Genomic DNA, 27,379 nt, shown 5'->3' on the forward strand with positions numbered 1-27,379 from the left:
ATACATTGTTAAGGTTTTGGTCGCGCGAGCCTCTTTTGCGGATCCCAGCGAATTAAAATCTAGTATTCGGTGGGAGGAGCGTTGGCCGCGTCGGTTCGCTCGTTATTGATCAAAAAATGTTTCCCATTTCGATACGCGGCTTCGTCGCGCCTATTTTTTTGATTGCTTGTCGGGCCCGGCTCAGGGCCGCTGCGCATCCCGCGTCGGCTTCAAACCGGGTCATTTTTCGTTCACATGTCCGCAGTGAACATGATTATCGGTTGTTTCTGACGGCTGATAATCAGTCAAATGGATCAAACAAATCGACGTTCAGTGACTTTCTGAGTTTAATAGACGGAAACGTCTTAATTACTTATGAATTCCTTTAATTTGCGCTCTATAAAATGTGTAAAATACATGGAGAAAAATATGTGATTATTGCACTGTTACTTTTGTGATAATTCCATGATTATGCTCAATTTGAGGTTTATAATTTATTAAAGATTTTTATTTTTATCCATTGAATTGTACTGTTTATATCTGACAGAGGTGATGGGGCTGATTAAGCCAGTAACAGGCAGGACGGTGTTTATCTGATCAGCAGGATGGTTCATGTCTTGTTTGACGAGTTTCTCCCCGGAGACGTTTCGGGCCTCAGCGGCTCTTCAGGCTGGAGGCCTCGGCTGGAGCTACAGGCCCAGGTGTTATGCTGCATGTTCTCCTGTAGGTGGCGGTAGTGGCCCAGACAGAGAGAATCGCAGCATCTTGATGTTTTAAATGGCTTCAACGAGACTTTTGGAGACATCCACATGTAGGGGTGAGCTACACGGCTAAATTGCCGACAGACGTGCAGAGACGACGCTGGACGGCTTTTTGTTTCGTGTCAGAGAGATGATTCTGAGAAGTAGTTGACCTGAGGAAGCAGCTTGAGGAGGTTTCTTAGTTCCGTCTCCCCTCTTTGTTTCTATTGCTTTAACTGAAACGGTCCAGTTCATGAGGTAAGTTGAATATTTTCAATTATCAATACACAACGTTGAAAACTTGCATTTTTGTACCGGCAGCTGCACAAAAAAATATGTTCCCCACTTTTGAACGTGTTCTTGACGCCAGCACGTTTCCTGGGAATCAAACAATGTTTTTGGTTCTTTTTGCGGCCCGCTTCATGTGTTGTGCTTTGTTTCCCATAATGTTGGGCCCCCTTCCCCCTCCCCCGGCCCCCACGCAGGCCGCCGCGTCTCGCTCCATTTTGTGGCAGCTCAGCGCAGCGCAGAGCTGAGCTGAGCTGAGCTGAGCTGCTCCGCTCCGGGCTGCAGGACCTGCTGGGCTCAGAACTCCTAAAGTTCGGTGAGTCCGGCTCACAAACAGTTAACTTCTGTTGTTGTTGTTGTTTTGATCGTGATGAATCCATGCTCGTGTCCTTCATGTCGGTGCTAACAGCCATGTTTTCAGTGGAATTTGTGACCGACCTGCACGAGGGCAACCAGATCCTAAATAACCTGATTTAGATTTGAATTCAAATCATGCGAGCAGTTTTCAAAACATCTCATATTCTCGCTTTTATATTTGCTTTGAATATTTATTATTAAGTGTTGCTTCTAAAGGCATTGTGTCATATTTAAAGAGCTACTGCACTCTGCTTTTATTTAAAGATCCTGTCTGGGTCCTGATCGTTCTGCTGCACTGGTACTAGAACCAGTTCATGCTACTTTATTCCCATCATCACTCATCTACTTTTCTATTTTAGTTTTGTAGTTTATTACGCAGGGAAAGTGCACTTCAATAAACAGCTATGAATAAATGAACGAATAAGCAAACAAATGAACCTTTATTTAGCCAGAAACGTACCTTGGCAACATTTTGGCCCCAAGACTTAAACCTAAACAAGCAAAAACATCATCCAAAAAGTTAGAGTGAAAATGGGAAGAAGTTAAACCACAAAACTGTAATGTCAGAAAAAGAAATATTCATTTGAAAAATGTTCTAAATGTTTGAAACCTACTTAAAAAAAAGAAAAACAATCTTTTATTTTGTAAGTTGCAATGTTTTTCTATTAAACCTGATGGGGTATGACAGATTATTTGAAATCTAAGTTGGTAAATGAATCATCAAATGTGCCACATTCAGCCACAACAAACTTTTTCATTCATCAGGTGTTGTAGAATTAAACAAAAATAAATAAATAAAAATACAGTTGCAATACATAATTTAACACAAAAAATATCTACAAATTCGATAATATTCAAGCAATATCTTATAAAAGGGTGATATTTTAAAACTTTCATTTAATTTAACATTTGCAAGAAGTTGTAAATAAATTTTCATGTAAAATGCTTCATAATTAAACAAAACAGAGCCAAACTAAAATGTAAAATATGAGACATTATTTGTGGACAAAGCTGGCTTGTGTTTTTCCATTTTTTTGTTTTTATTTTTTCTAACTCTTGAGTTTTCTTGTTTGTTTTTTCAGGTGTTTAATCCGTGTTTGCACCTAACCGTTTGTCTTTCTGTGCAGCAGTAAATCCCTGGTGAAATGTGAATTTTTATGATGGCTGAAAACTCAGAGAGCACATCCTGTTTCCATGATGTCAGCGCAGGAAGTAAGAGCCACCTGCTAGCTGGGTAGCATGTTTCTATTTTCCTTTGTTTACTTTTGTACAATACTGAAGAGACCAAACTTTTCATCTCTAAAAGTTGAACATAAATCATTTAAAGACGTCCCTGTGAGGTTTAATGCACCTTTGTGCGGGGACTTCACCTGAGGTTTCTTCTCATTTACTAGCAATTTCAGACAAAAGGAATAGTAAAAGAATGACATAGAATTTTCAGATTTGACTAAATATGGAAAAATAAAAAAAAAAACCATAGTGAAAAAATTTTATTTTTCCAGATGGTTTTTTTTTCTTTCTTTGTTTGGTTTGTACTAGAATATTAACATCTGTAATTTTTCTATGCAGCTGGCCAAGCAAGGCATTTAGCAGTAACTGCCTCACGTCTAACCCTGGAGGCTGTCAGCCTCCAGGGTTAGAACTGTCAGCCTGAGGTGTAACCATTCATTTTCATAGGTTTAATTTGCCATCTGTCCTCATGTTGATGGAGGTGAACAGTTCTACTTTTTGAATATAAATTTGTTATAAAAAGTGTAGTTCCTGATGATTTATTTACTGAGTCTGTGGTTTTTCATGTTGTTTCTAAGGCCTGACCACCGTAGAAATAGTTGATGTAAACATTAAAAATGAACCAGAGAGCTAAAAAATAAATAAATAAATAGTCAAAACAAATGTAGGAAGTTTAGTAATATCCCACTTTGCATGACAGAGTAACTTTAAATGTTACAAATACTAATACAAATGTATTTGTAACATTTGGATATTAAATCCCTTTAATAGAATTAAAGGGATAGAATTAAAGGGATTTCTGTTACAAACTGGGCTTTTCTGACCAATGATTTAACTTCAGAAAGCTACTACATCACAATGTTAAACAGACTAAAGAGATTTTACTTAATCTTTACTTCAAGAAAAAGATGACAAATACTTTAACTTGTTTTTCAAAACTTGTGAAAACATTTAATTTTAATAAGCTAATAACTTTGGATGAAACTAACTAACATATTTAGATTTTTCTCCTCCAGATAATTTAAAGGTTATTTAACTTTCATTTTTTAGTATTAAAAAACTGAATGAGTTTTTGGACGTTAACTAGACCTCTAGAGCATTTCAGTTCCTGACAAGTGAATTTAAATCTGCGAAAACAGGAAAAATGATCCTATGCGAGACAATCATCACCACAACTTCCATCAAATCGATTTCCCAGTTAGGACGACCTCAGAACTTCATCTGCTGATGAAAACTAAAAGCTTAAGATGAAATCATTTTAAACCAGCTGTAGTGGAAAGTTACAGTGTATTTTTACTTCAGTTCTGTTCTTATGTGCAGCTTCACAGTATTTCTGTTTACTTCTTTTGATCTTGTACATTTAGGAAGTAAGTGCAGAGCATTATTTTCATCTCCATCTGCTCTACATCCTATTTCTTTGGAATAGAAGAATAATTCAAATTTGTACATTGATTCGCATGACTTCAGAGCAAAGATATTTCTTAATTTACCAAACATAATAATGCACAAAAACTGTCAAATCTTTTTCATCACAAATCTCCTGTTGCTTCTGTTCTGCTCTGCTCAGCTTTTCTAAATTTTGCATAGAAGCTAAAAACAACAAAGCTTTTCAGGTTTTTTTAAAGAAGTAACTTTCTCTACCTTGCTCTTTTTTTCAACAGGTTCCTATATACTGTCCCAAAATGTCTTAACTGTGGAAATTATCAATCAAATTTGGATTAATATAGAGAAAAATAGAATGAAGAATTAAATTGATTTTACTTTCTATCCTGTTTTCCCCAGTATTTTTCTTTATATAGTTTTATATTTAGTTCAAATACTTCATATTAGGTTTGCCACATCATAATGTAATGTTTATGCTGCATGTTTAGATGTTTGAATTATTGACATAAAGCCTTTGCATAAATCCACACTTAAGAAAAATAGATGAAACTTCAAACATTTCACAGCATCTTTTTGATTCAGGGCTTTAAATTGGACCTGTGATTCTTCAACTGGATCTGATTCAGTTGCCAAACAAGCCACATCTTAACATTTGTTTTATATCTTTAAGAAGATCTCACATTGTGATTTTAAAGAACGAGCATAATGTGAGTTAATGCAGTTCAGATAGTCTTGTGTGTGACAGGTTTAAAAATAGATCTGATACCAAAAATCTCTATATTTATCAAGCAAATGTTTTGTTTTAAAATGTTCCAAATGTTGAACTGGAAACATGAAAGAACTCTGCTTGACTGAAATAACAAAGTGTATCTTGCACAATGGAGGTCAATAATCTGTCTTCATGGCTTAAAAACAGATGCATTAATTGGATGAAGCGGAGTTTTTTTTTATATTCTCTTCATATATGCAGTGAGTGGAAGTTGTGAATTTTCAGCTGTTGGTCCTGGTTTTGCCTAATGTAAGAAATCAGGTCCATTTGTTCCATCTGGTGCTTCTGAAATCTGGATGTTATTTACACATTCATAATCACAAGTAATTCAACGTAGAACGACAATCTTTACATCAGTGGTTTCCAGTTCACTGCCAGAAACGGGGAAGTGAACTGGAATGACGTCTCTGCTCTGTGACGTTGCGTCGTTAGTCCAGCAGCAGATAGGCCACAAAAACATCAGAATACTTACTTCAGAGTAAGTATGGACCAAAGGCCAAAGGTCTTTAAACATGTTTGTCTCCACAGGAAGACACTGAATTTACACAAGACTGTTTGCTCAAACCTGGAGCACAAAACAAGCTCTGTGTCTGAAAATAATTCAGTGAAAATTGTGAATGGATGTTTGTTTTAATATCATTCTGGTTTACTTCCTTTTAAAGTTTCCATTAAAACAATCGTTAAACATTTTAATGTGCATATTTCTGTTTATTGAGGAAGTATATCTCGTCTGAGGTAGAGTTAGGTCTTCACCTGGACCACAGGCGTCACATGGTGCTGAAAACATCAAAGTTTATAGTCATATTTGACTAATCAGAATATTTTTGAAAAGTTAACTTCAGGAACTAAACTCACAGAATGGAACACATTATGTACAGTCATTTTAAAATAAATTACAGTATGTGTTAAGAAGAGGCCTGTTTACAACCTTTAACTGGATATTACATAAAGTAGTCTTTTCATTGGTCTGATGTAATATTCTTTTTTTAAATGCAATGGTTCATCAACTACAAGTAGAAAATCACCAGTTAACAAATTTAAGGGCTTTCAAATATTCATTTAGTTACACTTTAACACATAAAGTTGATAAAGTTCCTGAACTAAATGGACATTTCATTTTTATTGAATGGGTTAATTCCACACTGGCTGGTGTTTCCTTTAATTCTCTTAATTATAATTTTTGTAAATTATAAAGTGTTGTGAAAATTCAACACTTAAAATTACAATATTACATCAGACAAATAAAAAAAACCTAATGCGTAGATCTGGGATTAATAAAAAAGATGCTAAATACCTTCTTAAAGGTTATTTAATCATTACTAAAATGGCTAACTGTTGCTATGATACAATCTTCAGAATTTCCACACAATTGTGTACCAAAACTGAGGTGTGTATTGTGATCATTCGTGTTTGTGTTGTTAAAAATTTTGGATAAAAATAGATTACATCTGTTTGTGGCTTTGGATAAATTTATTACATGCTCTGGTCCATCTGTTAATAATAGAATGACTTGTGCTCTAATTAATTTTTTATTGAGAATGATTTTTTCTCTCTCTGTCTTGCAGGATGCTCATCATTCAAGGTTGAGCCCGGCTCGCCATCTTCCTCTGCATCTCCTTGATGTAAAGCCTCTGGCGGAGGCAAACCTGGTGGTTCAGGATTCTTAGAAGCTGCTGCCAACATTTGGTGTAAATTGGAAATGAATTTTGTAGTCATACCTCTGCTACGGCTAAACCAACCAGAACACCAGTCATCCTGTGGGGTGACATAGTTGTGCTCTCATCAGGTGCTGGTGATTGGCTCTGGAAGAAGTGTGGAACATGTCAGGAACAGGAATGGCAAAAAGTCTGTGTTCAAAACCTAAACAATATTTAATATTGTCATGCAACACTTCAAAGACACAGGCTGACCAGAGGGATGATGACAATCTAATCTGGAATGTGGTGATCTCACATTCTAAGAATGAAACGCAGAGAACAGAGGATACATCAGCATTAACGGGCTGTTTGTCTCCCACCCACTTCACCCCGTCTCTCCCCAACCTTTGACCTCTGCATCTCCACCCCTCCCCCCAAGCACACAGAAAGCGCTGCTCACGTGCTCTTCTGAAGAGGGGAAGAACGATGAAAAAAATCAGTAAATTATCATTGAATATGTTACATGTAGCAATGAAGTATCTTTATTCTTAACAAATAAAAGCAACATTTTATCTTTGTGTTAACCTACATGCCTTGATATCCTCTCAACATTGTGGAGTCCCCCATTCTGAGACAATGAAGACTACTTTATTCTACTTAATAGTTTCAAGTTCCTAAATTGGAAGGAAATGTTAGCTTATAGTAAAAGTACTCATGAACATCGTAATTTTACTGTTTTTAATGCTTTTGACCCATAGAAGCTACTAGCTACTGCAGTATGCATCTGATTCAGTCTGTATAATCAGATTGACTTTTATTGACTTTTTTTTCTGAGGAAATTGAGAAATTTTTGGAGAAGTGGTACTATAGAAATGCACTAAATTCAACTGCTAGGAAAATATGAAGACTACAGTTGAGTTCTTGGAAACCAGCAACTCTTCATGCAGCCTTTACAAATCCAGTTCTTATCCATATCACAGCACATCTTTCTAGACTTTGCTCATATTTTTGATAAAACATTTTGATCTTTACCACTGCTACATTTCCCAGCAAATAGGGAAATGTAGTGTGTGTAATAAAACTCGTAAAAAAAGAAAACAAAAAAAAAAAAGGAAAAGGACAACAGCGGTAAATTGACACCACAGAAAACAAGATTAAAACATTCTAATGATTTAATGAAAATGAAAAAAGTGATCACTCATTCATGCATCTTTATAATTATAGAATAATAATTCTTTATCATGCGTTCTCAACGGTATGTGTTCAAACACAGATGCTTAATAGTGAAGCTGCAGCACCCAGACCTGAACTGGACTTAGAATGTGGAATTTCCATTTAATTCTACATACATGGTTCATGTTTTAGGAATTACCTCTAGTACTTTAAGGTTAAAAATAATGTGATTATTGCTATTTCTAGTTTTAGTTGTAGTTATTTATAGCCTATTGTTTTGTTTATTCCTACAGGTAGGATTAGAAAACACATTATGAAATTTGCATGGAGCTGTGCTTGGAGGTGTGTGGGTTCAAAGTCCAGTATCCATGGACTTTGACCCCAAGAGGTCACAACTTATGAATGTTTTTTTCTTTTAATTATTGGTATTTTTATTTATACAAGGAAAAAAAAACTCTTTACTGGACTTCAAATAGACCTGGTTGTGTCTAAGATATGGGAAACATGGATACCACACATAGGTAGATGACAGCTGGTTTTGTTTTTTTAGGTATTGATTACTGTGTGTACGTGTGTATGTATATATATATGTGTGTGTGTGTGTGTGTGTGTGATTGTTAAAAGCTCATGTTGAGCTTTTAACAAGGAATGTTCTCTACCTTTGTTTGAAAACATGTCGGTGCTGTTTGAGCCACAGAGCTGCCCTTTGACCTGCATGTTTCTCTCAACGAACAAAGGTGGGTTGCAGAGATGGAGCTGAAGTTTTCTCAGGGAATGGAAAAAAACCCTTGAACTGAATCTCACAGGATTGGTTGCAGTAACTGGGCAGCTGAGTGTATGAAGTGATGGGTTGTCACAGGTTTGGTAGATTAGTCAAAATGTAATGGGAGTAATACTAAGGCTTTTGAATGTAATAGCTATATTTAAATTATGCAGTCCAGTCATTCAATATTTTTTTAAAATACTAGCTTCGTCCTGAGATGTTTGAATAAGATGCTACTTAGTCCTTAAGGGTTCAGAACTCTTGGGTCTTCATATCGGACCCAGTAACAGTCTGGACAGACGGAAAGCTCTGGACCCGCCTTCAGGGTTCGGATCATCTTCGCAGAGACGCCACGAAGCACCCTGACCATGATGAGCCTCACCTATCACTGCATTGAAATAGTCACGTTGACTCAGATTCGGGTTCGGGGCAGCAGATTGAACCAACTAGCGGATTATAAGCACGCCACGCGGCGCCATAATGACACAGCCCACCTCCACGTAGCCCGCGCGCTCAGGACGGGCCTTCGCAACTGTTGCAGCCTCCATTTTGAGAGGTTGCAGGTCTGAGACAGCGCCATGTTATTTGTTCACTTGTGCAACACAATTAAAACTGATGTAAACATGAAGGTCGAGAATTTAGCTTAAGCGCTTTTGGAGTGAGGTTAAAAACACAAAAATACATCCAGGGCGATAAATAACACTTTCAATACCAAATCTGAAGCAGTTCAAAGACTTTTGAATTAATATCCGTCTGACTTTGGGAAATGTCACAAAGGAAAGCTGCTGCAGTTTTCACAGTTTCAATAAATACAAACTCTGCTATAAGATACATGTGTTGAGAAATAAAGCAGGGCCACTACAGCTCTGCAGGAAAATTTAGGTTTGTTACTGCGAACAAAAGTTGAAGAAGCAAAACTATTAGTGATGACTTCAAATATCCATGTTTACTTTTTTTCCCTCCATATAAACATCAGGATGTGTTGGAAGGGGCAAATAAAAATAGCAAGTGGAAATCCAAGCACTCAGATGACACTGTTGACCTACTTCATAAAGGTCACTGTAACGACGAGCAGAAACAACTGAAACTGGTTGTTGTCTTAAATAATAAGCAGAAAAGACAGAAATCCACAGAAGAGAGACGTTTGCGAGTGGAATGGAGACATCTCTCATCTGGCGAAGCTAAAGTCTAAACGTGGCCCCGCCCCTTCCGCCTCTACCCTACTCCAACCAGACCACGTGGTAACAAAAAAATCGTGAATCGGAGTCTGAAGAGGGGCGGCGTCACCGCTCAGCCGGCAGCCAGCGAAGAAAGACAGGGGTAGAAAGGAGAGAGAGAGAAAGGAAAACACAAGCCTACTCCCGATTTGATCTGGTCCCGCCAGAGTTTCCCCCACTCTTCCAGCACAGACCCATCATCCACCCATCAGCTCCAACCCCCTGTGATCCACAGTCCGTGGAGAGCCCGCAGGCTGCTGCTTCGACTGCTGGACCGGCTGCGATTCATCGGATTTTATTTCTTCTGCTCTTCTAATCCATCTGGATTTACAAACACACCAACTCACCTCCTGCTTCGACATTTGAAATTGTTTTTTTTTTTCCTTTTAAATTTGGACTTTTGTCCGATTTGTAACTTTTGCTCTGTAGCCAGTCATTTTGTTTATCCTTTTTTTTTTTGTTAAACATTTTCATCCTTTAGCGTGAATTCCAGTTTGTGTGTGAGAGCAGTGAGCAGTGTGACAGGGCAGCTGCTTACACTGTTTGAGTTTCACGATCGAAACTTTTTGATTTCTTAAAATTCATCGTTTTCCTTTTTTGGGGGGATTTCCTTCTTTTTTCATATTTTTTGGACTGTGACAAACAATAAGTCACAATGCACAAACTATACATTGGGAATCTTGGCGACAGCGTGACTGCCGAGGACTTGATCAAAACCTTCGAGGATCACAAGATCCCATACTCCGGACAGTTCCTGATGAAAAACGGCTATGCCTTTGTGGACTGTCCAGATGATCACTGGGCAATGAAAGCAATCGAGACTTTTTCGGGTGAGTTTGAAATGATTATTCTTCGTCGAAAGCTTCTTTTTAATTCATAGTGATTTCAGCGTCAGACGCGGACGTGCAGCCCCGGCTCCATGCTCACCCTCAACAGTGTGTCTTCGTTTTATTCTTTGTGAAATTTTCCAGGCTCTTGCAAAAAGGCGATACATAAAAATCCATGCATTCTGTTTGGGAACTTCTTCGGCAGTGACTTAATGAATGAAGGGGTGCCACGGATTATACGCCCCGGGGAGTCATTCAACTTTTGCAGGGGGGAGGGTCACGTATTCTGGAAATTTACGGTCGTGGTGGTGAATGTATATACTGGAGGTCACTGTAATGTACCAAACAAAATAACTTATTTTCTGAATAGAAAAAAAAGACAATATGTTGCATGTGTCTTCCCCTCAGGAGGTTTGATTGAACAGCCTGCCGAGTGATATAGAGTGAAGCTTTACTTATCTCCCCTCCCCCTTAAAGATGAGAGTCCACCATGACAAAGATAGATAAAAAGCTGACCTACGTTGAGTGGTCCAGCAAATTCAGAAACCCAGTTCTGAACGTCACAGCCTTTCCTTTCCTCGTCTTCGCCGTGGCCCCCATACAGCGAACAGTTCATGGTTTCCTACATGTGTAACATGAGGAGTGGCGAGGTCGCCATGCCAGTCAGCTGCCTCTTCTTCTGCCTGAACTCTCTTAATTACGAGAACATATTTTTGGCGACAGTTTCCACCTAAAATGTCAAAACACACACACGCATTTTAACTGAAGGTTTGGGTCGAATTTACACAATTGTGTGACAGGTTCTTTCAGTACTTTAAAAATAATGCTGTGAAGCACTTGGGTGTTCCTTTGAGTCTTTTCTTAGCCTATGTGCTATTTTAGTTTTTTAATAAATAGGCTGAAAAACAGATTGCTACAGTGGCCCCATTACTTAAGCTCTGCAGCTTAAAAACTCCAAACCCCCCTCATTAGGCCTACAAGGCTACTAAACAGTTAGCATGTAGCCACGTTTTTTGTTCTGAACTCTCCTTGTGTATTTTTTCCCCAGGTAAAGTGGAACTTCATGGGAAACGTATTGAGGTCGAGCACTCTGTCCCCAAGAAGCAGAGGTACTGAAAAACCTTAAACACTTTCAACTCTTCCTCTTCTAAACACACCTCTAAATGTGTTTCACCACTTTACGTTCTGTGAAATTTCAGAAGGATGAAGCCGCCTTTTCTGCTGATTTTCTGAGTGTGTGTCCATAAGAAGCAGTCTCATGTGTTGTAGTGTAAAGCGGCTCTGGGAAGCTAGCAGAGGAGAACCGTGCTGTGTCGTTGGTTTGAACGCTGTCGGCCATTGCTGAAGAACTGCACTGTGATAGCTCTGGTGGTGGAGTCTGCTGTGCTCGCCTGGCTTCTTGTAGCCTGCATTTCCCTCCTCTTTTAAATGTGTTGATATTGGTTAGATATAAAACCTTAGTAATTGGATACATTAAAGTGCTACAGACAATTTTCTGGACAAAGTCGTCGCCATAAACTGTTCAACTCAGCAGGCCACACTAGCTGCTTTAAAAGTGGCCACAGTGTTAAATAGGGGTGTGTGTGTTGTGCTCTGGAAATGTCTTTTTAAATGCATTTATCTCATGCATTATGGCAAAGTTATTTTATATGTATCGTCTGCTTCTGCATGCACGTGCTGTGAATTCAACCACTTGATTTCAGCGTCTTATGCCAGTACAGTTGACGTGTTTACGTTAATGTGGAGTCCAGTTTTTGTTCTACTGAAGGCTTGTTGAATTCTACAGCATTTGTACTGGAGTCCCAAATAAAATACACTCTTATTCACTGTTTACATTTTTTGTAAATTTCACCATTTTAGTTTAGTATCTATGTTTTTTAGTTTAGAAACTGCAACCTTATATTATTTTTTTCTAGACCAAACCTCGTTATAAAATATTCCCTCTTGTGCAGGGGGTAAATATGGAATATTATTACCACATAGGTCTACATATAGCGTTTAAAATTCCTCGTTTCGGAGAATAATTTGGCGTTCACTGTAGCTCAGCTGCTCTGTATTAAGATCCAGACCAGACCTGCTTTTAGCAGCATTATGGAATTCGCTTATAGTCCTCGATTCCTGCCTGTAACCTTTGGCACAGATACAGCACAGCTCCGCCATTTGGCTTCCCGTGTGCTCCTCTATGTGCTTCATTATCACAATAATCCACGATCAGGTCGTGTTGTGCTTGTTCATATTCCACCCAACTATGTTTTTGGAGACTCCCCTGCACGATAATAGCACAAAGTATTTGATTAAGATGAGTTTTTAGGTGTCCGCCCTGCTGCCTGATTGCAGTTAAAATTGTGCAACACTGTAGCTGAACCCCCACGTTATTTTACGCCGAAGGAAGGAAACATCTCGAAAAATGAGAATTAAATTCGACCAGCGCGAAGAGAGGAAGGCCGTAAATGTTCGAATTGTCCAAATAATTATTGTGAAGTTGCTGTGATGTGCAAAGGGACCCGCAGGCCTTGCATGTGGTAATATTTGTGGAAAACACGGTTTGTAGGGACCACTGTGAGCCACAGGCTTTCTATGGCGCTTAAACACGTGGTATCAGCGGGCGAAAAAGAAGCACTCCACATCAGGCAGTCAGCAAAATGGCGAAGCTTTCAGTTGAAAAAAGCTGGCTGCAACAGTGTGCAGGCAGCGTGCTTCACTCCCCACCCGCAGTGTGTGCGTCTGGGGCCCTTCTGCGGCTGACGCACCCTGTTTTAGCGGCACAATTAACAGCGGATTGTTTGCGGCTCTGTCCTTCCTTTAATTCCGCGATTTCTCTCTCGTGGCCCAACTTTTAGGATCTCCATCTTAAAATGGCCGTCCATACAGCCACCCGTCAACAGCAAGGTTATTTAAAATGTCACGAAATGGTGAAAATGATTTGAACGTGCTGTTTAATTCATTAGTCATATTAGATACCTGCATGCAGCTTTATGAGGTTTTACGGTCTCAAAATTACCAAAACGATTTTTGTTGTTGTAAAAACCTCATAAAGTCAGCAGTGGATTCAATTGAATCCATGTTTATGGTCAAGTAAATCAGGAAAGGGAAGCAAACAAAACCTGTTTTCGTTTAATATCAAATTGTTTGAAAATTCCACATGAAACTAAATGTTTTTGGGGATGTTGCCAGTGTGGGTGTGATGGGTACTGGTTCAAATCCAGTCTATGAAGAAGCTACTGGTGTTGCTCTAAAATTGCCTCTACACCTTTTGGTTGCAGTATTCAGTTGTTTGTGAAATGGGACCTCAATGGAGGTGTGTGTTTGTGCTGGAGGAGGAGGAGGGGTGTTCAGAGGGGACTGGCCCTTATGGAGGGGGGAGGGGCAGCCCACTTTCTACAAGAAAAAGGCTTCAATTCTCTCTTTTTATGCTGCAAGTGGCAGGTCTGAACTTATTAGCTACAGGGGGAGGGGGCAGCCCCTGACCCTGGTCATGTTGTGAACGTAGAAGCAGCGAGTGTGTGTCTGTCTGTGTTTTGTGGAAGATGCACGTGGATAGGTTGTAACATTCTAAGACAGTAATAGTATTCATCATGATGTTTTTGGAATGCTTGTGGAAGGTATTGGTGGATGGGGGAGATTGGGAAGGATGGGGGGGATCTGGGGAAGCCTACGGTGGGCAGCTCAGAGCAGACTAGCTAGCTAGCTAGTGTGTGTGTGTGGGTGTGTGTGTATGTGTATGCACACATGTATGGAGTCCTTATTGTTGGGGGAGAACATCTCTCTCCGTAGTCCTGATCAGTAGGAAATGATGAACACATAGTCTGGACAAACCAGAGTGAAAATGATTTGAAAATGGATCCTCTCTACACAACTCCATATTTTTTACAGCTGCCTACAAAGTAAAAATATTAATTTCACAATTAAATGTGCAAATTTAATCTGAAGTGAACTGTATCATTTCAGATAGGTTTTAAGTTGAATTTATGCTGCATTAACACAGGTTTCAGTGTTGAATTTGATGTATTCAAGCAGAAGTTTGTCAGTGTTTATAATTTCTATATTTTGACATCCATTGAGTCTGCAGAGATTAAAAAAGGATTTGTGGATGCTCAAATAAATATTTAGACTTTATTAGCATCATATTAATGATATTGTTAGTTATGGGACTTTTTGGGCTTATTAACATTAGATGTTTTCTTCAATAACATTTAGTGGCTGCTGGAAATAGATCCTGAATTATTTCCAGCAGCCATTTGAAATAGAGGCTATTTGATTTAAAGCTGGGGTCCCCAAAGTGGGTCCTGGAGGGCCGGCATCCTGCATGTTTTAGTTCTCTCCTTGGTGGTAGTGACGACCTTTTCAGCATGTCAATATTCTTCTTAGGCCTCTAACAGCCATCATTTGATCCAGGTGCGTTAAATCAGGGAGAGAACTAAAACATGCAGGATGCCGGCCTGTGAGGACCAACTTTGGAGACTCCTGATTAGTCTGTTGACAAATTTTGAGTTTGAAAAAGAGCTACTGGACGCTGATGACAGGTGAATTTGAAAGTGATTGTTTTCTTATGGATGAATCGCTGCTTTTATTCTCTTGGATAATAACTGCTGCACAAATATGGGCATTCATTTTCTAAATGGCTTTGGTTATAGAATAATGAATAATTGATAATAAACAGTCTTTATTAGCCTATTGTATCATTATTTTCAATATCAAGTGAATAGTTTAATTGATAGGAGGAAGAGTATTTGACATGTCAAGGGTTGCGAACGTGGTCTGATGTTTCTCTGCCTTCGTTTGGTCCGAAGGCAGAGAAACAATAATAACGGTCTCGTTTGAATTCTTAGTGGAGATTTTTTCCCACCAACTAAAGCTGAACTTGTCATTAAAAAGTATCTGGCATTCTTCCCCGGCTCCACCCAGCGGTGGAGTGTTCAGGGACGTTCGGCAGACCCATAGGAATTAATGCTTTGTCTATTTTTGACATCAGAAAATGTATTTCAGCAAATTGGTAAAATGTTTAAACGCATCAAATTTACTGCAGATTATTTCCAGGGACTGGGTGGGTAAAGCAAGCTTTAAATGTTTCATATTTGAATGACAGAACGCACTGAGCAGCTGCTAGAATCTTGACATGTTTTTGTATCAGTTTGCTATTTAGGAAGGATGGAGCATCATGCTCCTCTTTCTGCTGGCGTTGGTTAGCCGTGGTGGACTTGGTGTTGGTCAGGTCGTAGAGCCCTTAGGCAGCCCAGCAGAGCAACACCACATGAAGGGTTTGATTGTGATTCGAGTGTCCGAAAGATAAAGCTGGACCCAAATAATTGCTGGACCCAAATAATTGCTGGGTTATTCTTAATGAACAGGTTATTGTTGAGTGGAGCACAGGTTCCAGTTGTGTGGACAACATGGAGTGTGCTGGAAGTGCTTGGTTAAAAACCCTTAATCACATCAGGTTGTGTTATCTGGTTGTCTCTCCTGTTTTCTCAAATATGATTCTAGACTCGCTTTCAGATGCTTTTCCAGCACTTGCATCAGCAAACTAAACACTACCTGAGTCAGACTAAAGATACATTATATACAAAGCGAACTTTGGTCTTCATATTTCAATATAATACAAGGAGAGCTCAATAACAGCAAAAGCAAGAAAACCTTTGACATTCACACAATACAGCAGGTTGTTGTTAGTTACAAGCTAAGACCAGTAAACAGGAAAAGTTAAATATGTGTTCATAAAATGTCAACTTGTAGTCTGTCAGATGACCCAGTGGCAGGAGCATCATTATAATTTACATAGGTGGACATATTTTGGAGATCTCTGGAATTTGTATTGTTCTAAAATGAGACTTTTTTTTTTTTAGTTGAAAAGTTCAAATGTCACATTCAGTTATCAGGCATGGTGGTCATGTGGCGCTGAAGGCAGCAGAGAATCAGTGTACAGACCAACCCTGGCTGAGGCTGCTGGGTCTGGAGGCCGGGGGCTGAGGGGAGGTGGACATCGCTACACCCAGATGCTGCATTTTGTTCGCTGCTTTGCTCCACAATAATCTCCAGGAACATTGAGAGTGAAGGAGTTCAGATATAACAGCTGCTCTTCTGCATAAACTGAAATGGAGAGAGTGAGTGTGGAACACACGGAGCATGTGAGACGCTGCAGCGTTCAGAGAGAGAGGGAGCCATGGCTGGGTTTCCTCTTCTCTTGTGGTTGGAGAACAGGAGGAGGAGGGGACAGTGGGTGGAGGGAGCAAGGGGGTGCGACCAATCATCTGGCAGAGTTACCTGTGGTCACTCAGCTCCATGACTGGAGGGACTGGGTCCTCCCCCACACGCATGCTCTGACAGCGCTCTCCATCTGCGTCCACATTTACTCGCCGCTTTCCGTCTCTCTCTCCAGTACAGTATGTTCGTTTCTCCCTCTCTCTTGTTATGCCCGGCCGTCTCTTGGCGTGTTGCCATGTTCGCTGCACCACCCTAGTGCTTTCCACAAAGAGCCGACGCTGCGCGGTGGAAACAAAAGCAGACGGCGAGATGAAGCGGTGCAGTGAATGTGGCTGGAAGATGGATCCGTGCGGTTTACATTTGAATTGCAGTTTTTCTGCATGTCGTACAAACAGTTTTGGCTGCTGGAAGGCGAAAGTGATCGTGTGTCTCCAGACAGCTGCTGTAGACCCATGTGTGTGTGCATGTGTGTGTTGAAGACTAAAACACAGTTAGGAGACGGGGATGGAAACAGTCACTCCAACCTGAAAGAAAGAATCAATGGAAGTTTTCGTAAAATCTCCTGATTTTCTTTTAAGTGCTTCAATAAAATAAACTGCAGCAGAGACGTGACATGCATGGCTCCAGCTAGACTTAGAATTAGATCATTTTATTTTTGCACATTGTCAAGTATACAGTTAGGTCTGTTCTGAATTATGTGTTGGTGTAAAGTGCTTTTTTTGTGTGTGGAATACCTAAAAGGCTTTAGTGAAATCCTATAGCACTCCTTACAGTTTGATGTGTAGACATGATAGGAGTTCTATTGTGTGTTGTACTGTGTCAAAACTGTTGTTGAAATGTTTTTGTTATGTAACGTTCATATGCCAGTAAGTAGGTTGCCGTAGTATTTAGTTGTCTGGCCCAGACTTCCTGCTCCTTCTCTAATTGTGGTGGCAGTTTTGTGAGGCTAAAAGCTGCTCCTCTCCTCTTGTTTCGGCTCGCTGGTTTTCGCTAAGCTAACTGTACCAACAACTCAATGTGTTTGTTAAAGACGCTTCTTATATGTCACCAGAACGGTGCTAGAAGGATTCCTCTGAGCAGAAAGGATTTCCCAACAGCTGCGCTTTTATATGGTGCATTCTGATACAGCTCGTTCACTGGGTTACGATCTATATGTCAGAAGTCCAAAGTGATATAAAAAAAAGTGTGTTTATTATGAAAGGTCTTCTAAGACAAATTGAAAATGGTTTTAGACTGGCTGCTCTCACTAATCCATTGGTAACGCAAAGAAAGAAAAAAAAATCTTTAGTCTGCTCTTTACTGGCCACCTTTTGTACATGGAACCAGAATCCCATCATTTACCTCTTTAAATTTTGTTTGTACTTTAATCTTTACATTCAGTTTTTCAGTTTACTCTTCATATGTGGTCCTGTATCGGTTAGTTGTTGTGCAAAGTGTTATTTGTAACATAAGCTGGTTAAGTCTGGGGCTGATTGCCACCAGTTGGGTTTTAAAGACAAGGTATTTTTCCAAACGGGTAACATTGTCTTTTTTTTCTTTTTTTTTTTTTTTTTGCATGAAAAGAAAAAGTGAAGCAGTCTTCTCTCAGTCAGCTCACACATTTTGTGGCAGTGCAGCATTATACTGCTCCATATAGATGAAGAAAACCGTTTACTTTCTCTGGCCTCTCGTTAAAGCCGGGGTATGTCACTTTTATAAAAAAAAAAAAAAAAAACAAAAAAAACAACAGAAAATGTTTCCATATTTGTCAAACCTGTCCCCATGTTGTGACAATAAGGTATGTGTCAGATAATCTGTCAAAAAGTAAAGCTCCTCTACTCAGGCTACTACAATAATTAATTTTATTTCAATACATTGCTCCTGGTCATAAACAACTAATCAGAGTCAGGACAAGTGTCTTAGCGCAGTCAACAACCTCATGTACACGCTGCTCAACTTACTGTTCCAGGAAAAGCGTTTATCGGCCGTCATCAGTGACCATGCTGACTAGCCTGAGCGTTCATGGCAGGCTTGTTTGACCCTTGTCTTGGCTCTGATTGGTTGTTTCTGACAGAGCTGTATATCTGTTCAGATAACAGCAGGACCTCGGGAAAAAGGAAGAAAAAAGTAAAATACTTTTTACTTTTTTTCCCTGTTAGTTTTTTTTGGAGATGCTAACTTTGAAAAAAAAATCTCAGTTCATGTTGGTATTGAGATCAGGTGTCAGTTCCTCCTGTAATGTGTAGATTTGTGTTCAAGGTGTTTTGTTGTTCTAAACATAAGACCTGTGAATGGCAATTGTTATGGAGTCAGTGTTTGGGATGATATGTGAATGTGTAGAAAAAATTATAAAATAATAAAAAAAAGTCAGGAATTTCTCTTGAGAAAATCGTATTTTCACTGAGCTGTTGAAACGAGTTCTTCTACGTAGATCTAATTTTTAATCAGAAAATTCAAAGACTATTTAAGACAAAAAATTTAAGACTATTTCTGTGGTTGACATTAAGCTTTTACAGTACCCGTTGGCTCTATTAGCACAGTAAAGTCCAGGTTTTTATTTTTGTAAACATAACTTAAAAAATATTATAGGCCGTGCAAAGCAAAACTAATCTTTTGAAGATGCAGAGAACATTTTTTTCTCAAAGTTTTGTTTAGGCAAGATGAGCTGGAACTGATTTGAGATCTCCTACAACCTAGATTAACAGCAAGTTAGTTAACTGAGTGCGCCCATCATCAGACGCCTCACAAACTTTAAAAAAAACCGAAAAAACAAAAGAAATCTTTTCCATATGCAGCCCATACTTATGTATTAGCTGCAGGTGTCCAATGGAGATATTTACAGTTTTTAATGAACAGTAATGTACACAAATATGAGCCACAATTGCTCTTTCCAAACAGTGCCTGTAATATGATTTAAAAATAACAGCCTGCCAGGAGAAGTCATTGGTCACCATCTTCCTCCTGTGAACAAAAACCACAAAAGTCGTTGTCTTCAGTGTTGGGATTAAACGTCCTCCGTCTCTCTTTGGTTGTTGCTGTCTGTGACATTTGTCTCGAGATAAACATCCGAATATTAGCCGCATAGTTGTTGCTCCAGTGTTCAAAGAAAATTAAAATAAATACATAGAAACTGAAATAGTAGATGAGGGGGGGGGAAATTGAGCTAGAGTAGAAGATAAATACAAATTTATTGTTAAACTGCCAGATTTTAGGTGTTTTTTTTTGTGCCACTATAAATTGAGAATATCTAATATTAATTTAGTAAAACTTGACTAACAATGGCAGAATTTGAGTTTATTGTTTAATAATTTAAATGGGTTACTAAACATTAAATTGATAGCTCAATTTGATTTAATAACCAAACACATATCCATATCAGTGTTAAACTCTGGTCAATGTGAAGCATATTTGATCATTTGTTCTGAATGTCTTTTCTACACTGTTTTTATTTGGGCTCCATTGAGGGTCCTGGAACGGAAAAATATGGCCGCATTCTAAAGAAGAGTTAAATCAAGCTTGTCTCTTTAAGAAGCCCCCACCCTTTAACCCCTCACACACCCCTCCCTCACCCTTTTCTGATTGTTTCTTCTCTCTGGTTCAAACCATCTGTCCCGTCTTTCTTTCTGTCGATTTGCTCTTTCTCTCACCAAAAATAAACTGCACATACATCTGGGTACATGCATGACACACCAGGAGGAATGGGAGGGGAAGGGGCTGGAGGAACAATCAAGACATGAAGACAAAGGAAGGAGGAGGGTGGAGGCTTGTTGGTTGGGGCCCAGGGTTGGGTGTGTGTGGTGGTCGGGAGCCCATGGTTATGTGAACTGCTTCAGTCATGGCGTGCATCAAAAACACCCTCTGCCTGTTTTGTGTTATTTTCTGGAAAGTCGGCTCTGATTCAGTCACTTGTGCATTTCAACAGGTGTTTCTGCAAGATGGCTGCTGTTGTGTTGCTTTCCTGTGCAACACGACCATTTTATGGACTCATTAGAAGTGTAAGGTTGTTCTCATCTTACTGTTGAGTTGCATAGGCCACAGGCCTGTGGGGCCTGTAAGGTGACTGATTTTGTTGCGTGCTGGTTCTGATTTTCATGTCCGTCACACCAATGATCATATAAAACCCAACAGCTGAGTGGCCGTCTGCAGAGCTGCTCTTGAACCAACCCAGAACTGCACATGGCTGTAAACAGATGCTTGTTTTCTTCATCAGGCTGGTGGATCTTGCCTCTTGAACACCTGGATGTGTGAAGCAGCAGTAGCAAAACGTCCAGAAGTTTTAGCTTACAACAGACTTCCCTCAAATCGGCAACCTCAGCTAAAAAACAGTTATGATCTACCAGATTTCCTCCAACTCCATAAAACCTGATGAGCAAAAACTAACATGACCAAATTGCTGTCATTTAAAATAAAATAAATTTTTTTTCAACTGCTGCCAAAAATAAAATTAACATCCTGGTGTTTACAGTTCTAGTATTTTATTGCAATTATAATAATGATTTTATCAAAAGCAGTTTTTACGGCAGTGCTGCATCAAAAAAGAGGAAAAAAGTAAAATTATATATTCTTTAGTTTCCATAGGGTGACCACTACATTTATTGTTAACATTTATTGTAAACAGGGACAAGTGCTGTGAATTAGCTTTTGCACTGTGATGCAAACATGGGACTACTGTTTTGTTCAGTTTGTCTATGTCAATGTGTGTCTGTCCCTATCAAATAAGCTTATATAACAAATCAACAAATTCTTAAGTCTTAAAAAACTTTTTTTTAGAAGGCAACAGGTAATACAAAAGTATAAAATGGTCTTAAGTACAAAGTACCAATTCAGCAAAGGAACAAGTAAAACAAAGACTTAATTAAAAATAAAAATCCTGAAAATTCAGCACGTTGTGAACAAAAATAGGCAATGTGTCTCAGTTCAGTGGAAAAAGTTTTATTCTGTTAATCCTTGTATTAAAAGTGCAGCAATGGAGAATTCTGAAACACAGTTCTCAAATGTTTATTAAATCCGTTTTATTTCTGAGTTTGCCTGCTTGAAATATTCATTAACTGCGATGTCCTGAGTTTCTTAGATGTAATGGGCTGAAAATGAGAAGAAGCCAAATGAAAATGTCCATCTGGACATGGACACACCCGCCAAGGTATTAATCAAAAACTGCTTCAAGATTTATTCCAAATGTAAAACATGCAATGAGACAGAGCTGTTCCACTTAGTAGGTGGCTCTGTTGGGCTCATCAGAAATGTCTAGCACTAATGCGTCGTGCTGTGATTCTGTGTTAAACCAAGTAATCTTCCACTGTTTACTGGTGGGTCTCAGGCTCCTGTTTGTTTTTACTGACACCTTCAAGGAGTCCCAGACTTTACACGGGAACCGCCGGGCCAATTTGTCTTGAAGCAGACACTTTATCTGCCGGGGCTGGTTTAGAAGTAATGCTGGGAAGAAGCCAGCTCCACTGATGTACACACACACACACACACACACACACACACACACACACACACACACACACACACACACACACACACACACACACACACACACACACACACACACACACACACACACACTACAGTACAGACAGGGGACTTCTCTCACTCTCTCTCTCTCACTCCCTTTTTCTCTCTCTCTCACACAGACACGCACAAAGAAAGTTTATATCTGTTGAAAGGTCAGGAATGAAAAAATATGTGCTGACGAGTGTCATTCAAGTGTCAGGATGAGTTAGTCAAGCTGAGGTAATATTCAGCTATAATTGGTAATATTCGCAAACTCCCAAAACTACTAATTCTGTGGGCTGTGACAAATTAAGAAAATGTTTATTGATGTTTTAATTGTGATTGCAATAAATATCACAAAATATAACAAATCTGTAAGTCTACATCTCCCACAGCTGGTGGTAAATAAAACCATATGAATTATTATAGTATGTTATCCACAAGGCCAGGCGATCCTGGACACACAATGACTGTTTAGTGACTGGGAATATTTTCCAAACAACTAAAATTGTCCTTCTAGAAATTCAAGAAAACTGCAGCAGTCAACATTGCTGAGCTGCAGTGTATCAATAAGTTGGGGAGGAGCAGCTGGAGAAATGTTAGTCATTCTCCCTGTTTAACTTGAATCTCATGAAACTCTCAGCTTTCAATGTGAGGATCCATAATAGTTATTCCAAATTACCAAACAATAACGTTATGCAAAAAAAAAAAAAAGTTCATTTTAGCATTTTTTTTTTTTTACTAGACTACGCCCCAGAGAAGGCGCTGTGAACTTGGATCCAAAGTTTAGAATTAATTTTTTTATTAGTCTTTTATCTGGAGTGAAAATGATAGTTTAGGTAAAAGTGTTATTAACTCATGTCAATATTAACACGTTTATCAGTTTATCAATCGTGATTCTTTTCTCTCTTCGTTTTTCAGCTTACGTTGGTCACCATGGTAACTCACAGGTGGTGCCCACAGGTACTGATTAGCATTTGAACTGGCTTTAAAATGCTCCATTGTTTCATGGATCCTGCATTTTTCTCTGACGTTGTTTTGTTGAAGCAGAACTGCAGCTGCAGGTTCTACCTCCACAGGCCTGGTGGTCAGTTCTACCCCTGAACCCAGCCCGACACTCACTGCACTGCAGCTCTGATGGCATTCAGTTGATGCAAATGACAAGCCTGTATTTACTTTCACACCTCAAGCCGATCTCATTTTGCTGCTTTAACTCTGAGTTAGTTAACCGATGAGGGAGGTCTGTGGTTGAGGAAGTGAAATACTCCTGTGTTGACAAAGCGCAATAGGAATATGTGTGCAAGATGTAGTGCTGAAGTTTTTGCATAGTGAAATTAAACTGTTAGTGTTTCATATCAACATCAAAAATAAAATACATTTTTCTTATCTCAGCCACAGACTAATGCTAGTAGTTGTGAGAGAACTGGATGCAATGAAAAAACAAAACTTTTGTCCCAAAGAGATTATTAAAATAATGCATCTTCAGTTCTCCCTCCCTCTCTCTCTCTCTCTCTCTCTCTCTCTCTCTCTCTCTCTCTCTCTCTCTCTCTCTCTTTCTCTCTATCTATCTATATATATATATATATATATATATATATATATATATATATATATATATATATATATATATATATATATATATATACACACATGCACATAGACCAGTTACTGGTAACAGTGTACCAAAGTTTCTACTGTTCCTGTGGTTTACATTCAGTGTAAACCACTGAATGAGAGATCAAAGACGATACTGATGATTTATTGGTATGCTTGCCCCTCCCCCACATATTGCTCTGCACTGGCAGTCAGCTTTCTGAAGAAGGGTCTCCCTGACTTGCAAGAAAAATTTGGCTCATCCTTAAAGCAAGAGAAAAAGGAGGATCATATGTTTTCTAGTCACATAGAGCCACTTTGTAGCATAATCAAGTAACTGTTACCTTTAGTTGTTATAAAAATGCTGCATATATCAATCTTAAATATATATGTATTAACCAAGTTTTTGTCCTTGTTCCCACACAGAATGCTTCACTTGTTCACATTTTCCTTCCCACACACCGTTGAAATAAAGTCTGAGAGAAATGTTTTGTTTGAGGGAGAAAGACAGGGACGGCTCTGAGTTTTGGATTTGTTGGAGCATTTTTGTGCTGTGAAATATCCAACTTACTTCTCAATTGTTACTGATCCTGGTGAAACATGGAGACAGTTGCCTGCTCTGATCCCATTTGGGTCCAATTGGACATTTTTCTGTCGCTTGATAGCAGACCATCTGATGGAGGATGTTGACCCCTGGGTGACCTGCCGGGGGGGTTGGAGCAGTTGAACCATGATGCCCCTGCCCAGAGCCTTCATTTGTGGAGTCTGCCACCACTCCTTTTATTTCTTTCATGTTTTTCTAACTGCTTATTCTTCTGCACATGAATGACTCTCTGGTTGGAGTTTGTTTGGTTTTTATGTGGCTCTAAAAACCACTTGGCTTCGTCAAAATGGTTTAAAAAAATGTCCTCTTTTGGGCCACCTGTTTTTAATTTTGATCGTCTTTGCCAGTAAACTATGTTTTAATAGAAAATTTTATTGATCAATCGTTGGTGTTTTACCTTAATAATAATTAATTATAATAATCGTGTGCTTTTAGCTAAACAAATTTTGCTATCAAATTGAATTGGTAATGAAATAGAAATGTCTCCAGCTGAATGTTTATACTCTATGGCACAGATATTTAACCTGATTTTTTTTTTTCTAAACAAAATGGCATTATGGGGAGTAAAACTGCAGATGGAAAACATCCAAATACAATTTTGACTGAACAACAATTTTTTTTGCTGATCAGTTATCCTGATGTAAAGAACAGGACGACTAATAAATAAATAAATATTTAGGTGTGTTTAAATATCAAAGTAAATGTTGGATCTAAAAGGAAGTCAAGAAAAGTCAGAAAACTTGCACTTAACATATAGATGAAGTACAGCAGCAGTAGCTTTTGAGCAACCACCTGAACCAGTTTATTGATATTTTAATAACAAACATCATGCTTTGCAAGAAAAATAAAAAGAAAATGAGAATGAAAATAAGTGATAAATTCATCAGATGTTCTCTGACCATGTTCTGCGAAGTGACCCTTCCTGTCTGCTGGTGGAAGTAAAACTGAGCCGCCATTTCTCCTACTTCCGCTTCTGTGTTCCTAAAACAACAGGCCCCTTGTGCAACCATCAGGGGAAAAAAGACAGAGCTGTGCTTATGGACTAAGAAAGGAAATTGATTTTAGAAGTTGTTCCAAACATTTCCTGTCTGACACCCTAGCACAACAAAAATCTCTTGTATCCATCCTGGCAAATTAGGCATTTTATTTTCTAAGGAATTAAATGTTCTTTTGCATTCTTGCTAATTTTTGGGGTTTTCCCCCTTTTTGGTGGGTGTGTGTTCCTCCTTTAGTGCCTTTTTTTCTGTTTTTCATGTCATTTGTCATAATTTCTTTTTTTGAGTGTAAAACCTTTGGAGCTGCCTAGAAGACCCTTCCCCCAACAGCCAGTAGAAGATGCATAGGGTGTGTGTGTGTGTGTGTGTGTGTGTGTGTGTGTGTGTGTGTGTGTGTGTGTGTGTGTGTGTGTGTGTGTGTGTGTGTGTGTGTGTGTGAGTGTGTGTTTCGAAGGGTAAGAGAGGACGGACAGGGAAGCACACAGCCTACTTCACTGCTGAAAAAATTTGAAGAATTCAGATAAAAAGGGGAAGAGAAGCTCAAGGAACCTATAGGCCGTCGTAGCTTTTCATTAGCTGCTGCTGACTTCTGATTGGCTCAGAACCGCTTCTATAGTTCCATGTATATAGAACTGTGGTCGGGTTTTTTCACTGCTGTATGTAAAATGTAGAACGGCTGTCTGACCCAGATTGGCTTATTTTCCTTCTTGTCTACAATTATTTATTTCCATCAGATGTATCTGCAAACATCTATACAATTTCTATACTCGCCCCTCACCCCCTAACACACACACACACACACACACACACACACACACACACACACACACACACACACACACACACACACACACACACACTACCCATGCAGTGTCTTGACGGGGGGTGGCTGCTGACTACATCCAGCGGGCTTTGGGCGGGTGCGGGGTACAGACGAGCGTTTTGGAATGAGAGTGAACCCAAATGTCTCAGGCTGGTTCTGGACAGTGGGAGGAAGCTGGAATACCCAGAAAGAATGGGTGGGGGCTGATCCAGGTCTCTCTGGTCATGCGGGTTCAGCAGACACGTTCTTCATTTAACCAAAAAAATAATATGTTGACAGTCACATTCCCTTCATCCTTATTTCCATTGATAAGTGGGTGAAATCTGAATAAATACAATTGTTGAAATTAGAGTTGCAATGAAGAAATGTTTTAGCAATCGATTAATCAATGGATTGTTTTGATGGTTAAAAATATTGTGCATTTTACAGCTGTTTCATTTAACCACTTAGGCCTTTTTGCACAATATTAGAAAAACATTAATAGATGCAACATAACAAAAATTTTAGTTTCTTTTTTAATGAAAAACATAACCATTTGCCTAAAATAAAATGTTTTAATTAGAAACTATAGCATTCTTTTTGTAAATTTGAACCAGATGAAGTTTGGCTTAAACTTATTTACTCAAATGCAAAATATGTAAAATTGGGAGAAAAAAAAACAAAAAACATTTGCAGTTCTGGCTTAATTACTACTGTGAATGTTTTCTTTAACTGAATAATCAAGTTAATGATAAATTAGTTGACAGTTCTTTCAATAATCAATTATTCTCAATTAGCCATTTCAGCTTTAGTTGAAATTGTTTCCCCCTCCTTTTTTTTAAATAAATAATTTTTATGTTTTCTCCTCTTGTAAATGTTTTAATAATTAGCTTTTCATTGGTAAAATATTTATTTCTCTCTACTTGAGGTTTAGTGAGAGTGTAATGTAGACAGTTTTAAATTACAAAAACTTTAAGCAGTTCAGGTCTGTCAATTGAATTTTATATAAAATACTATATATATTAAAGAGGAAAGCAAAGTTTAGAAAAAAGAAAATTTAGGTTTTCTTTCTTTCTTCTGTCTAGAAAGAATTTAAACTGGTGAATTAGGTGGGAAAAACAAACTCATCAAAACTCAGTTTAATGAAAAATGAGCAGATGGAAAATGAAATATTTTCCATCTGCAGGCAAAATGTCAGAAATAATTCAGCAAATCTTCCTGCAGAGTCTACGTTTCCAGCACATCGCTTTCTTCAAACAGCCAGAATGAAAATCTGCCTTTTAGAAACTATAAAATAAAATGAGAAGCCTTTATAAAATAAAATTTAATTGGAACTTTTCTGTTTG

The 27,379-nt window shown here is 38.7% G+C and overlaps 1 protein-coding gene and 1 long non-coding RNA gene across 3 annotated transcripts in view; both read left to right on the forward strand.

Annotated features, from left to right (window-relative positions):
- Nucleotides 1-726: 726 nt before the first annotated feature.
- LOC129363673 (uncharacterized) lies at nt 727-6,967 on the forward strand. 2 transcript variants are annotated; one of them, XR_008606339.1, is made up of 4 exons: nt 727-977; nt 1,205-1,323; nt 2,492-2,598; nt 6,312-6,967. It is a non-coding gene; the product is annotated as an uncharacterized LOC129363673 (long non-coding RNA). The 2 variants fall into 2 exon arrangements; XR_008606338.1 differs by having other exon boundaries at nt 732-977; nt 2,492-2,576.
- Nucleotides 6,968-9,627: 2,660 nt separating this feature from the next.
- igf2bp1 (insulin-like growth factor 2 mRNA binding protein 1) overlaps nt 9,628-27,379 on the forward strand; it is a 41,443-nt gene continuing 23,691 nt past the window's right edge. The window contains exons 1-2 of the mRNA XM_055035753.1: nt 9,628-10,366; nt 11,412-11,472. Of these exons, the coding sequence (XP_054891728.1) occupies nt 10,192-10,366; nt 11,412-11,472 (236 nt within the window). The 5' untranslated portion in view covers nt 9,628-10,191. The remainder of the gene's footprint in view (nt 10,367-11,411; nt 11,473-27,379) is intronic.

The sequence above is a fragment of the Poeciliopsis prolifica genome, unplaced genomic scaffold (assembly GCF_027474105.1).
Source record: "Poeciliopsis prolifica strain line A6 unplaced genomic scaffold, Auburn_PproV2 SCAFFOLD010, whole genome shotgun sequence".
Classification (NCBI taxonomy): Eukaryota; Metazoa; Chordata; class Actinopteri; order Cyprinodontiformes; family Poeciliidae; genus Poeciliopsis; species Poeciliopsis prolifica.